The sequence below is a fragment of the Ischnura elegans genome, chromosome 1, assembly GCF_921293095.1.
Source record: "Ischnura elegans chromosome 1, ioIscEleg1.1, whole genome shotgun sequence".
NCBI lineage: Eukaryota > Metazoa > Arthropoda > Insecta > Odonata > Coenagrionidae > Ischnura > Ischnura elegans.
This window is the reverse complement of record NC_060246.1, coordinates 78,398,325-78,415,250: the sequence shown is the minus strand read 5'-3', so window position 1 is coordinate 78,415,250 and position 16,926 is coordinate 78,398,325. Positions and strand designations below refer to the sequence as shown.

Here is a 16,926-nt window from a genome sequence, read left to right as displayed (position 1 = left end):
ACACCTGAAATCAATGATCAGATCTGGATCAAAAAAAAATCCTGTATCCGTCCATCCCTAACTGGTACTGAAAATACCACAAAGCCAAAGTAGACATAGCTACAGAGTGGATTGAGGAACATTGGAAAATTTTCTACTCCCATTCTTATAAAAAGTCATGAGTCAGGATCGAGGATTGACCTTAAGGTTACAAATGTTGTGGGCCTTATTTTGAGTTACATAGTTCCATAACTCTATGTGGAATGAGGCAGGTGTCACAGAAGCAAATTGACTTTAATGATGTGCCCTGTGATAATGCAGTTAGAACTAATTAAAATTAAAAAAGATCTGTCGAATATCGTTTTTATGCTTGTTCTTCTGATGAGATTTTTCTAATAAAAGTACTTTGAAATTTGAAATTTTCTTCTCTAAATTCTCTTCTGTGTACATATTTTTGTTTGTGAAAATTAAAATATTTAAATAGCGAACTGATCACAGTTCATTCAGACAGTTAACAGAAGTAATTTTGGTTTTCTGATGTGTAATTATTTAATGACTACCTGGGATCTATTGCTTATTTTATTTATTGTCCATTATTATTACATCTAATTTCCAGTTTGAGAACTTTGAATTGATAGTAACAATCTTGTCCCTAAAATTCCTTTGTTTTCTTTGGTATTAGAAGTGCTGGTTTATCATTATCTGTTGTTAAGAAGCAATAAGCATTGTTTTTTTTCCAGTTGTTGGTTACTATGATGGAGCAAAGCCCTGAGTCAGTGATCCGAGCCAATTGTATAATAGCATTGGGTGATCTTTGCTATCGCTTTCCAAATATTACTGAGCCATGGTCACCTAACTTGTATGGGAGGTAAATCACATTTATCATAAATATTAAGGGATTGGTTGATAGGAAAGTTGCCAATAACTTTTTGAAGTTATGAAAACAGGCATTCCTATACATTAACAACATTAATTTATTTTTCTTGGGCCATTTTTAGTGCCTACAGGACATGCTTTATCATTGTGAATTACTATCCTTGTGTAATCTCCGTTTGTGCTGCTCTTGAATGAAAATTTTCTTCTATATTTTAGGCTACGAGATATGTCAGAAAAAGTTCGCCAGAATACACTGATGGTACTCACTCATCTTATAATGAATGACATGGTTAAGGTGAAAGGCCAGATTTCAGACATGGCTCTATGCATATTGGATCCTTGCGAGAAGATCAGAGGTGAGAATCATGAATATTATTTAAGCTGTGCTTGATGTAATGCTTGTATCTATAATTATGTCCTAGTGTGTATTATGTACTACTTATGATGAAATGTTATGAATGCAACCATATTGAAAACTCCTTGTCCTCGGAACTTCTCATACGCAGTGGATGAGAAAATAATCTTCTATCAATCAGGGATGTGATCTGATATGAAAAAACACTTGAAAGTACAGAATTCAAAAGTATCGGCAGCATTCATTATAAGGTGCAAATATGAAAAAGTACGAATCTGAAAAAGTATGAATCCAAAAAAGTTAGAATCTGAAAAAGTATGAAACTGAAAAGGTATGAAATGGGATGGTACAAAACCATCTCGAATCCAAAATGGCACTTAAAGGAAAAACTGCCGATCCGGAAAGGCACTATAGTTTAATACCATAAAGTGAATATAGTTCAGATCTTACATTCTAATTTCTTGTATATGTAATAGCAGTTTTCTTAATCCGGTAACGAAATAAAGTAATTTATACAGCAGACTCCGATTATCCAGCTGCGGTTTATCAGTGTTGCGGCTTATCCGTGCATGAGTTATACATTTCTTCAATGTTTTCCGCGATCTTTATAAAAAAATTAATAGGATGCAAAAGCACCAGGATAGATGCATTTTAATGCAAGGCTGCTCTGGGCTTATTATTTCCATGGGAATACTCTTTGTAAAAGGGAATTATGTATTTTATTTGCTTTTTGATGGGAATGTTTCAAGCTTACTTGGAAATCTGATCTGGCATGCAGACGACAATCAGCTGCAGGAAAATAACTCTTGATTAATTTTAGAAGATTCTTCAATGGTTAATCAAATTACCGTATAAGCGCGTGTAAGAGGCGCACCTTTTTTCCCAGATATTGCAGCCGAAAATGGGGGTGCGCCTCTTACACAAACTTCTTATCTTCCCCCCCTCCCCTTCACCGGTTGCAAGTTCAAGGGGAACTGAGTGGCCTTGGTTTTCAGCGTGAGTCAGTCATCTTAAACCCTGGGTCAAAATCAAGCGGCAGGCAGGGGAGTTTCTCTCTTAGTGACGTATTTTTAAAATGCTCCTGTTTGAATTTCTTGCAAGCATCGCGCCGTCACGTCGGTACCCCAGAGGTGAACATTGAAAAGATCGCGCGGGGTGATTCGCTCCGGAGCGCGCGCTAAATTTATTGCCACGAGTGGGCATCCCGCGGCATTTATACTGCATATAGTAATATTGGTGTCAAAACCTGCGGTTGAAAAAATTCGAACGAGTGTGCTCATTGTTGGACTTAATGGTGGATAGAAGAAATCGGAAATGCTTATAAGTGAAGAGCGCTGAAGGAGAGGTCGAGGGGAAGAGGGCTCCCTCCCCTCCGTATTTAAAGCTACGAGCGAAGGAGCAAGGGAAGAACACGTCCGATCTTGCATGTGACGTCGTTGCCTTAAAAGCGAAGGGGCGAAGGCGCAGCAATGTGATATACGCAGTTTGCGTTGCCTGAGTTTCCAGTCCGTCTCGTCTTGTTTGAATGCGCTTATGCTACTCTTGTTTCTTCCGAAATTGTGCTGTTTGGACTATGTTGAATATTAGTAGCCTTATTTTAGCTATAAATCTTTGTGTCAATCAATTAGAGCTCAAAAAACTTAAATGCTGTAAGATATACGTCGCGTTAGGTCTAATTCTTTTTTGGAACCTCGTACGTGTCATACAATTGCTGAAAGATATCGAGATATCTTCGAGCTCAGAAGGTGACTCACGTAGCATTTGACCTCCAGAAACTCGGGGAATTGAACCTGGTAGACCGAAAAAGGTCAGTTGGTGGAATGGGGTAGGGATGAAACACGTTTCCATTGTTCCCCTGTAACTTGATATTTTCCTGTGGAGTCTCGGAAAGGAAAAAAACGGCAGAGGCATTAGCTGATGGAGAGCCGAGTGTAGTTCCGTTAGGCCCCTTGCACACACACCGATTTTGGACGGCCGGTAAAATATTGGCCGATATTTTACCGGCGAAGCGATGCTTGCACACACGCCGGATTTTTACCGGTCAAATGATACGTTGCTAAGTTTTTGAGCCGGCGTCGGCGATCCACAGTGACAATAGCCGGCAGCTAACCGGCATTTTGCCGGTGCCGGCGTGTGGTCGGTACGTGTGCAAGCTCCAATGCTCTCCCATTGTTCACTATTGGAATGTGGACGGCCGATATTTTACCGGCCGTCCAAAATCTGTGCGTGTGCAAGGGGCCTTAAATCTACGACGTGGTTATTATCCTACGGCGCTGAGATTGCCCCGATTGTTGTTCAATCTCTTGGGAAAGCTCATGCCATTTGCCTGTCGTGTTTTGCCTTAAAATTTTCCACGGCTGCAATTCTATTGCAATACTCCTGCGAGAGCTTTTAAACAAAATTGTTCGTGAGTAGGACAAGCAACTTAGAGCGATGGCGTATGCAAAGAGAGGATTGGAACTCTTTCTACTCCCTCTTATGCCGCCGCAGTTATCAAAATTTCCTCTTTCAAATAGTACTGAAAGAGGACATTTCGATAACTGTCGAAATTCCAGGCATACGTCTGCAACACCGCACGATAGGATAAAAAAAATGTCGCAAAATTTTTTTTCTTTATAGCTTCGATCCTCAAAATAGGGGTGCGCCTCTTACACAAGCTTATACGGTAAGAGAAATGTTGTCTATGATCTATAATTGTATATGTCATATCGCAAATGTGCTACTTTTGCCGTGGCTTCACATTCGGTTGAAAATGGCCAAAAGGATTCGGAGATTTCGTCGCACTCAGACATATTTACGCTGTGGCTGGTCAAGGTCAAACTAGAGAGGAAGGGAATAGTAGAAGTGAAGGCAGCGGAGAATGTGGAGATGGCATGAGTCATAGCCAGGCACTCACCTGGGTAGACAAATTGCCAAAATTCCTGGTTTCCTATAACCCCTGCTGAGCAATGGGGTGATCGTGCACTCATTACCTTCACGGAAGCTCTGTGTTCATGTTATAAACATCACGGTGTGCGATCACATTCAGGAATCACCACGGAATCAGGAGTTGGATCCCAGGTTGGATTAGTTTGCCTGTTAATTAGAGGCCTAATAGGAGCAGAGAAGCAAGTAAAGGATTGGCTTCAAGTGTGGCTGAGATCCTATTGAGGGATTGGTGGGCATTAAGGGGAAAGAGTGTAGCAGTTGCTCGTGATGGGATGGAGAGCTCAACGGGGGCGTAAAAAGGATTCATGTTAGGGGGAATTTGAGGAGGTTAAAAAATGAAAATTTGTTGGTGAAAAGACCAAAATATTTTTATTGCAAGGCCAAGAGGGACTGGGGGAGGAAGAACACCAGAAATTTATGCAGATTCTATGAAAGAGGGAATGGAGGGAAGGAGATGGAAAGGTCATCGGCCACAAGTCTCTAGGATGTGAGAGTAAGCTTGGGTATTCCACCCCGGTGAAGAAGGGAAGGGGGTGGGAGAGCGTCGGATTTCGGAACTCTATTGAGGGATTACATGCTGGGGTTGTCTACTCTTTAAGAAATAGTCAAGGGTTTTTTTTAGAAGGTTTGGGCATCGGGTGAAGGGGTGGTCAGGACAGGGGAAATAGGAATTTTAACAGCCTGAGTTGTGGAGTTCATGTGAAGCGGGGATATAGAAAACATGTTTAACCAAGTTAAACATTGGTTAAACATGTTTCATGTATATCATCTCATGTGGAGTTCTTTCCCCTAAAAATAACATGCCAATGAATCAACTATAGTTAATACCTTTGTGAACCACTTTGATGGAGAATAACTCTGTGGTTCTCCTGCACTGTTGCAATCTAATCATCACCATCAAAGCATAAAATCCCTTTCTTAAAACTTACTTTACTGTAGTTACTTAACTTGCAATACCTTTGAGACTCATTGATTTTTTTGCTCAAGTTTCATGGTGGAAATTTGTGCAAAGTAAATGTATTTTTGTATGATAATTTCTATTCATTTTCATTTTCACTTGGAGGAAGGTAAAATATGCTGGTAGTAAAATGTTGTGTTACCATTTGTTACTTTTTTCTATGCAGTATATTTTTATGCAAGCTACATATTTTCTATTTTCATCATCTATATTTTAGGTTTGACAAAGCTCTTCTTTCAAGAGCTGGCCCAGAAAGGAAATGCTCTATATAATGTTATGACTGACATAATCTCACGATTATCAAATCCTTCATTAGGTGTTCCAGAGAAATCATTTCAAACTATTCTCAGGTATGTACATTAAGTCTGATTGTTGTTTAGTGGAATGGCAAAATGTCTTCCAAGTATCATTAACAACTCATCCTCAATCCTGGATCAATTATGTAGGAAATTAAAACTTATTTCTTCATATATGATATTGAAGTAAAAATGTAATGTACCATTATTTAAAACCAACAGGTATTGGATTGCAAAACAAGCTAATGTGTTAATTAAAAATGAATGCAAATTGTAACTGTACATGTATATACTTCTGATAATCATTCTGACAAATAATTGGACACCCTCAAGGATGGTCAATCATTTAAATTTAGATATTTATCCAATCAATGGGTCATCAAAATTCTGAAAAATTAGATTTTAGTGGATATATTGTCTTTGTATCCTGGCATCCATTAGTTTTCATCTAGATCTGTTAACTGGTTTAAAAAAATCATGTTTACATCAAGAGAAGTTTTTTTTTCAAAGAAAGCCTTTTATCCATGACTTTTCAGTTAATTGATTTTAGTTGTTCATTATTTTTGCAGCTTTCTCATTCAGTTGATTACTAAGGATAGGCTGGTGGATTCATTAGTTGAAAAACTCTGCCAAAGATTTCAAACTACTGGCAGTGGTGCATTAATGGATAATGCTCCAGAAGCTCCAAAAATGAATCCCTCCTCTGAAGTGGCAGTTAGTGATGGCCAGGAAAAGAATACTCCTACAGAATCTCAACAGAATCCCACTCAACCAGGGAGTGAAGACAATGCAAACGAGGTAAGTTATGAAATTATGTTGGTGTTTTAAATAGAATCAAAGCATATTCTTCTCCTAGCTTCTATGTATTCTGTTTGGTATTCTCATAGGAAAATGAATCTGGAAAACCAGATAGTCAGGAAATTAAGAGAAGCAGTGAGGTTGGGAAAGATGCCCGGGAGGAGGAGGAGAAACGGCAATGGCGTGACTTGGCATTTTGCTTGTCCTTACTTCCTTACAATTCAGAGAGGGCCATCAGGCGCCTTATGTCTCATCTCCCATGTTATGCGGACAAAATAACTAAAGAGCCTCAAGTCTATTCAAGTTTTATGTCTATTGTGGAAGCTGCTAAAAAAGCTGCCAAGGCAGAAATGAAGGTAAGAATATTTCTATTACAAACAGAACTAATAATGTAGATATTTTGTTTTTGTGCCTTTACCTTTTTATTGAGTTTTACCTGTGTTTCTCTGATCTTTATGATATTTATAAAGTCAGTTTTACCTTAATGTCACAGAAAATCTGATGGATTAGTCGTTGAAATGGTGTCCATAACCTGCAGTAGAAAGCTATTTAGCATTTAAAACGTGGAATAATTTATTTGAATAGCATATCTGATTACTGAAAGCTTAATGAATATTTTTCTGCCTGGAAGATAATTATACTTGTGATAGGCATTTCATAGATTTGCCATCGGGTACGACTTACAGTATTGTTATTCCTTTCGTGCCACATTGATAATGTTAATTGTCTGTACTAAGGATGAGTCGGTTCCTAAATTTTTTCGGTTCTCCGTACAGGTCTGGTTCTCCCCATCGGTTCTCAGTTCTCGATACTCGGTTCCAAAGATGAACTCTCATTATTAGAATAAATAGCAAATCTTAATGAACAACCACAAGAAGTGAATGAAAATTATTTCACTAAAGATGTAAATTAGCAGAAAGGCTCTGTAAAAAGAACTTAAGATCGTCTCCATAATTTTATTTGCCAAGTAAAAGTTTTAAATAACATGTTGTTAAAGAATGCATGATGGACCAAAATGTCACATTACATCAGGCAGCCACTGGTTCTTTCTCCAGATTTTAATTTAAAAATTTCAACTTTTTCCCCTGTCTATTCTTTTTTTGGCAGAAATATTGCCTGCAGTGCTGCACAGGTGTTAAATAATAACAATATGTAGTGGTCGATGTTGATTTTAAAGGGCTGCACAAAATATGCTTGGAGCACAGTTTACATACTGCATAGATAGTTAGTATAGCAGCAGGATCAATAGTGAAACCCCCCCAACTTCTGGCGACGACATCCGTTAATTTAATAAATTCTTACAGAAATGTTGTAATGTTGGTAACTTGTGTGTCGGTTTAAAATATATGTATTCTGTGATGTAGCTTAAACTGTTGCTTTAATTGACAGCTTATTCTGATGCTTCACTGTCACAGTTTTTATAGCCTCAACAATAAACTGCTCAACACGCTGGTACAGACACCATGGATAAATTGGAAGGCCGTGAGTTAATGCAAAATTGTAATGCAGTGTTGCGTTCTGCAGGTTAACCACACTTTTCGATGCCTTGCATAGGTATATCAACTTACGAACAAGCTCTCGGAATGCATCTTGCTCGCTTGTCGGAGAATTGCTGTATGTATACATAGTTCAATCGTAAGACCACTGACAACAGTAATTTTCACTGGTCGCCATTCACGGCACGATACACGGCATTACTGAGAGCCGTCTCATCTGAAAGCCTCCCGAATTTCATGTGAACGGCGGCCAGAGAAAAGTCGTATCGTCTGAAAGCGGCCTCAATGTAGCATTGATTGTATTTCACGCGGAAGACGTTGCATCGCCTGGCTGGATTGAAATGGGCGTCGTGCCGTCAACGGTGCAAATCTACTAGTTTGACATAGAGACCTATGGTAATTTGAAAGAACGGCGACGTGCTGCGGACGGCGGCAGGCAGAAAGTCAGTTCGGCTACAGAAATGTTGTAATGTTGGTGAGAACAATAAACTGACGAATCCTTAAATGTGCGTGTTCTCAAAAGAAAAAAATGTGGACGCCATGCAATCGGAAAGTAATATATGCATCTTTTTTTTCACTTTAATCTTTTTTTCACTTTATGGCTTTGAATATGCTGCAAACCATTTCGGCTTTGGGCACCAAATTCAAATCCTCGCCACTGCACCGAGCCGGTTCCAAAGATCCGACTTTATGCGATCGGTTCTTGATACCGGTTCCATAACCAAGAATCGGCAGTACCGAGAACCAGCAGTACCGAGAACCAGCAGTACCGAGAACCGGGAACCCATCTCTAGTCTGTACACATTGAGACATTTTAAGCCTTGTATTGATTGCAGTGCATTAGTTTTACCTTATTGTAGGAATTTAAAGAGTATGGTTTGGCACATGCATACATACTATATGCTTTAATCAAGGACTACCTTATTGCTATTGTAATTAGGAGCTTTTTTTCTTTTAGTTCTGGATAATATCATAGAACAAATTGATTTTTTGAAGTGGTCTCAGCATCCAATTTTATGATAAAAAGTTTTTTCTAGAATTATCAAGATTTTCCCAGTTAATAATGTAAAATTTTTATTATATTTCGCTCTTGTTGTAATTTTTAGGCTGCAGTCGATGAGTTTGAACAGAAGATTGAGGAATGTATAAAAACTGCTGATGAAGAGGGCAACGTTCCTGATGTGATTAGAAAGACCGTCCAAACTCCCGGTAAATGATGTATTTTTAACTGCAATTGATCTTCTTGCTGCATGAGAATGTGTCAAAGTGTAATGTCATTTAAGTCGAAAGTTTGTACAGTCCTGGACGAGATAATGAACTACATCCAAGTGGCAATAGACAGAATTTCTTCCAAAGAACTTGCTCCTGAGGAGGTGACAATGTAGCTCCCCCTACACTTGTGACTGAGTGTGTTCTGCATGAGCAGCAAACAAGCCTATTTGGGACTATGAGGGGTTGAGGAGAAACTAGTCCCTATAATGGAGAAATATTTTCCTCCTTAAATTTGATTTTTTTTTCATTTTCCTTCTGTGTTTTAGTTGTTGTGGTTTCACATAGCTTTTAAAGGTCCTGAAGTTTTGTCAAAATAATAATCCTTGTTTCGTGTTGAAGTCAATATGTTAGATAGCTAGAGTTACAGATAACTAGATACCGCAGAGCTTCACTGTCATTGCTCAATATTAGATATGATGATATCATCATTGATGTACTAATTTGTTTTAGGTGTTACATAGAAGATAATTGATCATTGTGCTGGGTTCATGATGACCATGGAACATGCACTAAGTTAGCTTCATGCATTGAAATTATGATTCATCAAGAAAAATTGGGCACGAAGAAACTCATGACAAAAAGAAGGCTGTTTTATGTGAAATAGCTGATTTTAGATTAAGTTCAATTATCAAAGTATGGAAATATTTGGTGTTTTGTTCATTCTCATAATAGGAATGAAAGTTAAATACAATTTCAACTATTTTAGGTGCTACTCACTATCCGCTGTGTGCAAAGCACCCATAGTTCAGCTTTTCATTTGAATAATAACGGCAGTAACTTAATGATATTTACCAATCTAACGCAGAATAATGTTCAATCATTTACTCCCTTAGCTACTGGCTATTTCAGTGTCTTTTCGTCACAAGAATTTCTACAGCCCATCAAAAGCAAGTAAAGTTGAAGAATTTTAAAAATTTACTTATGCCATCGGAAAACCATATTTCATATTCTAAAAGTTGAATAAAAGCCATTTACATTTAAATCTTTGGTTAATAAGGAAGTCATGTTTTATAAAGTTTTTTTTAAATTCTATATGTATTTATAAACTTAATTTCTTCATCATTTTTCACTGTTATCAGTAAGAGTAAATGAAATTCCTTTCAGTGCAGCAATAATGTTAAAACTTGTGCAAATCTACTGAGTTCCTACTACTACTTCTAAAACTGTACGGAAAGTATAAAGTAATTTCATTCAACATGTTTACTTTTGGAGTGTTATGCCCTTGGCCTTGGAAGTGTGTCACCTTACTAATCAATTCGTCAGCACACGAACATATTCTTTTGTATTTATGGCTTTTCTCCATTGTCTAATTCTGTATACATCAAAGGTGCTGTGTTTTTGTGCAGTCATTCATCAATATTCATGGAATTGACTTTGGTGATTTAGGGAAATTAAGTGTGGACACTTTTATGATGCATTGCTTTTGAAATAGTTTAATGTTGATTCTGTGAAAAGGTAAAAATTCTAAATGAATCTTAAAAAGGGAAATTACGGACTCTTTACTTGTGGTAATATTTTTGTGAAGCACAAATATTGTTAATATAGAAAATAGCTTTAGTATTTGATGGTATTTTAATTATTATCAATTATTTTCATTCTTGTTTTATAGCCAAAAGGATTAACAATGGTGTTCCTCGTTCAGTTACTAAGTCTGCTAGACCTAGGAGGAAGATTGTTGCATCTAGTTCATCTGAAAGTGACTTTGAGTCAGCTGCAGAAGACAAAGGTATTTTTGCATCTCAGGCGTTAAAAATGTTTACTTTTATTATGTAGTGGCTATAAAAGGCTACATTGTGATGTGGCTCAGTTGGGTTAAATAGGAAAAGAAGAATTTAGAAAGCACACATTTCTAATATATTAAATGTTACAGTGCTTATGATTATACTGTGATTTTGTTGTTTTATTTTCTGCTGATATTGTGTCTTGTTTGCCAACTCTGGAAAATGCCGAGATACCAGAGTTTGAATCAATGTATCTTGATAACTACTCAAATGGCTGCCCTGGAAATGAACGGAAATTTGTTTCTACAATTCCTCACCATAATCAGAAATTCATCTATACATCATACCTGGTGTTCGATTCTATTTCCTTTTTCATGTATTGTGAATACGAATATATTGTGAATACGAATCCTGATAATATTTAGAAAATGCCGAAATTAACTCCCCCTCATATCCATTTCATTGCAGTATAATCAATTGGCTAGCTGTGGAGATACAACACTTCAAACTTGGGTATCTGAACTTTTTGTGAGGGTCGTTGTGTGAGGGTCAATTTCGTTAAGAGTAAGCTAATGCTGATACAGGGTTTCTTTCCACCCTTCCTTCTCTACCTTTGGATTGTACAGTCAGACTTAAAGATTGAGTGTCATAGGATTGGTCACGCTAGGTTAGTGATCTCCTCAGACTAATGATTGTGGGTAGCCATCATAAGGAAAAAATTAGGGATGTGTGAATAGCACTTTTTGACCTCGAGTCGAGTACCAAGTCGAGTTGAAAACTACTCGCGAGTGTAGAGTCGAGTATGGTAATTTATGAACTAGGCAATGCATGGTCCAACATATTCTCTTTTTTTTCTATCCCCTTGTGAATTTTCTATTTTGAATGCTTAGCTTGATGAAAAAAGGGAAATACAATGATTGATGGCCATTGAGTAACAATTAGGAGATGAATGAAAATTAATGTCTTCAAGAGTTCCATAAGCACAATTGAAATGAATTAACCTCTCGTAATTTGTCGTCAATGTATGTATCCAGACTGCTCAGAAAACCCTAAAAAAAAACATTTGTACAATGGTAAATAAGATTGTATACATAAATTTATCATGTAATATTTGATCCTTTCAAATTCTCATGCAGTAAACCAATTGTCCTACATGCTTAGGCAGTAGACTTTGACATCTCTACATTGCAGTATGTATCACTATCTGCAGAAAAATGTCTATTGAAACACACTTGTGCAGCTGGACAAGTACTTTCTTTCCAAAGTTGCAAGGTTTGGGAACCATGGAAAGTTTAATTATAAGTTATATCAACGATGTACATGGATCTTGAATATTCATGCAATTTTAGTGGACGAAGCAAACGAACTATAGAACTTAGCTTTAGCTTTGTAAATATATATCTTCATAAAAAGCTTAGGTAGCTTCAGAAAAAGAAGTTTTCTTTATTTCTTACTTTGTTTAATCAACCATAGGCTCTATTTTCTGTTAGTTCAAGAGGGAAACTAAACGCAACAAAGGAATAAACGAAAATTAGCATTCTCAAACTCAAAAAGGCTAAAAGATGTGACGTCAAACATCGGGAAAAACCGGCCTTTCCTGCTGTAACGTGAAATTTGCATTTTTTCCATAGAAATCCTAACAATTTTTACATATTCCCTCCGCACCTGAATAAAGGAAGTATGCTATGGTACAAAGGTATCGCATAAGAAAGTATAAGCAATGCTGTAGTCCTCTTTGATTACTCCGAAAATGCTGCCTGGCAAAAGACAGTCGGGTGCCAAGGCTGACGAAAAGGTATTCGGCACCCATGGCGACTATTATAGTGACTGACTTCTACGTGTACAAAAGCTAAAACTCCTTTGCCAAGGCATTAGAACGACTGTATAGATGATATTACGGCACGAGTTTCATGATAGTGCCTTCTGTCGGCAGATTTCTGAAATTACTTGCCTCGACAGCTCTGAAACCAAAACTACTCGACTCGACATTCGTAATACAGCTCGAATCACTCGAGTCGAGTACCAATGGCTCGGCTCAAATTTTCGAGTACTCGCACATCTATAGATAAAATATTTAAGGGAAGTAGTGAGGGGGTGGGGGAAGGATGTAGGCAGAAGCCCCCAAACCCTGACTATGTGCCTGATCAGTTGAGGTTGTTTCTTTGATTCAGAAAGTATAGTTTGTAGAAGAGAGCCACGAGCAATTCTTTTATGTTCTGTTGTCCAAGGGTTCGCTCTTTTTGAAACTATAAGCAGTGTCCTTTTAAAAACTTTTCTTTTCTCCTTCAGGAAAGAAGCCTCAGTCTGTTGTAAAAAGTGTGCAGAAGAGAAGAGGGAGAGGAAAGCAACGTGCTGACTCTGATGAAGAAGGTAATTTATATTGAGCTAAGTTTTTCATAAATGAAGCTCAGGAAAAGCAGAACGTACTGTATCTTTGCCTTCCAAAATTTTCTCTGATGTAGATTTTAATTGTCTATCCCAAACTACTTGTACGTCAAGCCTGTAGCCAGAAAAAGTTTTTGAGGGGGTTAATTTTGGGTGCCAGATTTCTTAATTTTATCTATTGAAAAAGACAGATCAAAAAAAGGGTTCCTTCTTGTGGTTGGCTGCTCAAGATTACTGAAATATCTGTGTAGGAGATTTTGTATTCCTTTTTCAGTTGTTTACCTACATCATTCCATTCCTAAAGAAATACATGTGTAATGGAAGGCCATAAGAAGCTCACCTTCATCCATTGAGCATGGCCACTGATGTCATTGTATAATTTTATTGTTTTGTAACTTCGGTAATTTTGCAAATTTATAAGTGACTATGAATTATATATGTATGTATGTATGCTCACTGACTGTAAAATTTTGATGGCGGCATCTAGGCATATTTTTTCTGTGTGCAGGATAAGTAGTTGTACTCAGCAATGTTCTCCATTTAGCAAATTGGTCAATGATAGTTAAAAATTTCATTCTGTTTCAGTGGTAAAGGGTAAAACTAAGATTTTAATGTTGGGTATACATCATAGCACTGGGTAAATATGTCCTGGACAGTTTATTATCTTATTTTCAGCTGGGTCAGTGCCAGTGCCTCAGTGGACCAATATTTGGTGTCGACAGGGCAGTGGCACACACCTCAAATATGAACAGCATAAACTTCTTAGAAAAATTCATGTTCCCTCTTTTCCCATATTATCTTTGCTTGCAATTCATTAAGCATGTAAGTATAAAATTAAAATTCAATGATGCTTTCCACTAATGATCACTTTATTACACTTACCATTACTAAGTACATTAATAGTTTTAGTAAATTGGTTATAATTTTCTTCTAAAGAGTCTGATATACGAAAAATGCATTTGGGTGGTAAATGTCCTTCTGGCTAACGAAAATTTTTAAATTACTTGGGTAAGGTAGTATGTATTAAACAGTGCAACAGTGGTTTTAGGGAACCAAGGCTGATGGCAAACTGCCTACGCAGGCGAGTGCCTAGCTGTGATTCATGTAATCTCTACTTCATCTCTGCTTCTACTTCCCCTGATGCTTTCACTTCTACTCTTCCTTCCTGTATCTAATTTGACCTCTACTAGTCACAGCATTAAAATGGCTGAGTATGGAAAAATATCCGGTTTCCTTGGGCTGTATTCAACAGCATGCGAGGCCACAGAAGTAATTGTGTATTTGAAATTTGAAACATCCATTTAAAGTTTTTTTAAGTATACCGGGACTAGACACATTGATAACTTTATGGAGTCACACGCAGTGTTATCATCGTGCAAATCACCATGGCTAGTCCTGGTATGCTCAAATTAGTCAAGAGCCTCTATGTGTGCAAAGTTTGGGCTTTGCTCTCTGACTGTGGTGCTGTGCAGAGGATTTGGACTGCATGTCGCATCTTGTGCTCAGCAGTCCATACCACCTAGTCAAAATTTTCCACAGAGGAGAATGACGGCTGGGTAGCTTAACTGGCTGAAGCACTCGACCATAAAATGGGGGATCCGGGTTCATATCCCAGTCAAAGTGATTGATTTTTTCTTTGTGGATTTTTCGCTCAATTTAGACATTTAAAGATTGTAGATAACAATTTTCTTAATTTACTATTGGTTAACCATTGAAGATTCTTCTTATTTTATTCTTTTATCAGCATTTCCCGCCGTGCTAGTAATGCTTTTTGTATTCAAAATGACAATGCTAGCTTGCACGAGTTATTTTTTTCTAATATTGCATTCAGGACAAAATGCGTGCCGCATCATGTGGGAATACTACCGTTCTTTCTTACTCTCCACCTAATTGGTGACATTTCACCTTTCAGAATCACATGAAAAACTTATATGTTCCTTTGGGTAAATTTTGCAAAATTTCAGTGTCCCTTTTTACATTGTCCTCATTTAGCGTTGAGTTTTGTCATCTAGGGGTGTCCGTGATAAAAACACAAATGGTAATTTCCACACTATTTAATTTTACAATTTCCTTGAAAATGACACTAAGTGTTGAAACCATGGTCGGTCGTTGAGTGTAAAATTAAAGTGTGGAAATTACCATTTATGTTTTTATCATGGATGCAGCAAACTTCCACAAAATCAAGCCTGAAACGATTTTATACCTAGGGGTGTGTTCAGAAAATTGTGCAGTTTTGGATTATCCATTTTTTGTAATGGATATTTTTCATTAGCGATTCCGAATTCAGTCAAAGATAATGGTACTAACTCTAAATTATTAGGTTCTGTGTATATTTGACTGTACATTACATATTTATGTGGTTAGGTTCTGTGCAAACTCATGTCCTTGTACCTACAGCCTCTTCCCTATGCTGCAGCTTGAGGTCTTTTGTGTTCATGGTATTTTTTTTTAAATTGTGTTTGATGGTAAATCATTTTTTATTTGCTTATAGATGTACAGCCTCCTGCAAGGTCCAAGAGGAATCCCAGGCGTAAAGTGACCTATGATGAAAGTGGTTCTGGTGAGTTACCTGTTAAATATTTAGACATTTACGTTAGCATACATTTGATCTTTCTACCATTAATATCATAAATTATCGATTTACTTTCAGAAAAAGAAAACAAAGGTAAAAGTAGTGATGAAGAAGGAGTTCCATCTCCTGAGCCGAAAAAGCCTAAGCGTGGCACTAGAGCTGCTCCAAGAGCTGCTAGGAAATAATCAAGGAATAAAAACTGACGATATTATGACAACTTATTTTCCTGTATGTTTTAATGTGTATATTTTTTTAACCTTTTAACTCTAGATAATATATATTTATAAAAATAAAAAGATAAGTCTTCTATTTATGTCGAGTAATTTACATCAGTTTGATCCATGTCCTCGTGATATATGATACCCTAGTTTTGATCTCTTATCATGTAACTTTATTTATATGTTTGGCACTGTGACTGTTTTACACATTTTGCATTAATTTTGTCATGCCATCCTGTTGGAGATTTTTTGCTGACTGTCAGCTAAGCTCATATGGTATGATCCCTCTGTATTAGGAATCATCTCATTCATTGCTGGATGTGACTAATTGGCATATGGACCCAGTTTTCTAACCCTCTTAATCTCCTATTCGGTGAACTTGATCTGATGCATATAGTGCCTGATGCAATACTGTCGCACTTAGCTGGTGCGTTATGATGAGGATGTCATCCTGATGGATTGAGGGAGCCTCCCTGGAAGGTTTGACACAATCATTTAATTTGTGTGTGAAAGGAAATGTCTGCATCATTATGGTTCAAAGTGGTGTTCTAATGATTTAGGTAGGTTTACATGAAGGATTTTGCAAATTAACTCTGCGTGTCATACCCCCTTCCCATTAGCACTTAACCTCTTTCAGAAGACATTAGCCTCCACTAGCTGTAACAAAGTAAGTTATTGGCTGATCCTCTGAGTATGAAATCTTGTAGGGAGTCAACCATAGGCATTTTGAGTGTCAACATAGAGGCATAACTATTCATTTTTAACACATTCAATTCAGTACTGATTTTCATGAAAGTCATCAGAATCTGCCGATAAATTTTTTTTTCTTACATTTTGTTTAGTACCTGTTCCTTATGCATGTTTTTTAGAGATGTGCGAATAGTAACTTCGAGTACTCGAAAACCTCGAATACTAGAAAGTATTGGATATTCGAGATCTCGAATAGTTATGCCAAAGGTACCGTCTCGAATACTTTGAATTTCGCATCATACACTGTCGCTCGCACGTCGTTGGTAGTTTTAGGCAAGTTGACGAATCACATCAAATTCGTGGATTAGAGCAGTGAAAAGAG

The 16,926-nt window shown here is 37.3% G+C and overlaps 1 protein-coding gene across 1 annotated transcript in view; it reads left to right on the top strand.

Annotated features, from left to right (window-relative positions):
* LOC124163803 (condensin complex subunit 1) overlaps nt 1–15,945 on the top strand; it is a 45,138-nt gene extending 29,193 nt beyond the window's left edge. The window contains exons 22-31 of the mRNA XM_046540899.1: nt 720–847; nt 1,072–1,211; nt 5,314–5,446; nt 5,962–6,190; nt 6,280–6,546; nt 8,793–8,895; nt 10,568–10,684; nt 12,969–13,049; nt 15,556–15,624; nt 15,715–15,945. Of these exons, the coding sequence (XP_046396855.1) occupies nt 720–847; nt 1,072–1,211; nt 5,314–5,446; nt 5,962–6,190; nt 6,280–6,546; nt 8,793–8,895; nt 10,568–10,684; nt 12,969–13,049; nt 15,556–15,624; nt 15,715–15,821 (1,374 nt within the window). The 3' untranslated portion in view covers nt 15,822–15,945. The remainder of the gene's footprint in view (nt 1–719; nt 848–1,071; nt 1,212–5,313; nt 5,447–5,961; nt 6,191–6,279; nt 6,547–8,792; nt 8,896–10,567; nt 10,685–12,968; nt 13,050–15,555; nt 15,625–15,714) is intronic.
* The last annotated feature ends 981 nt before the right edge of the window (nt 15,946–16,926 follow it).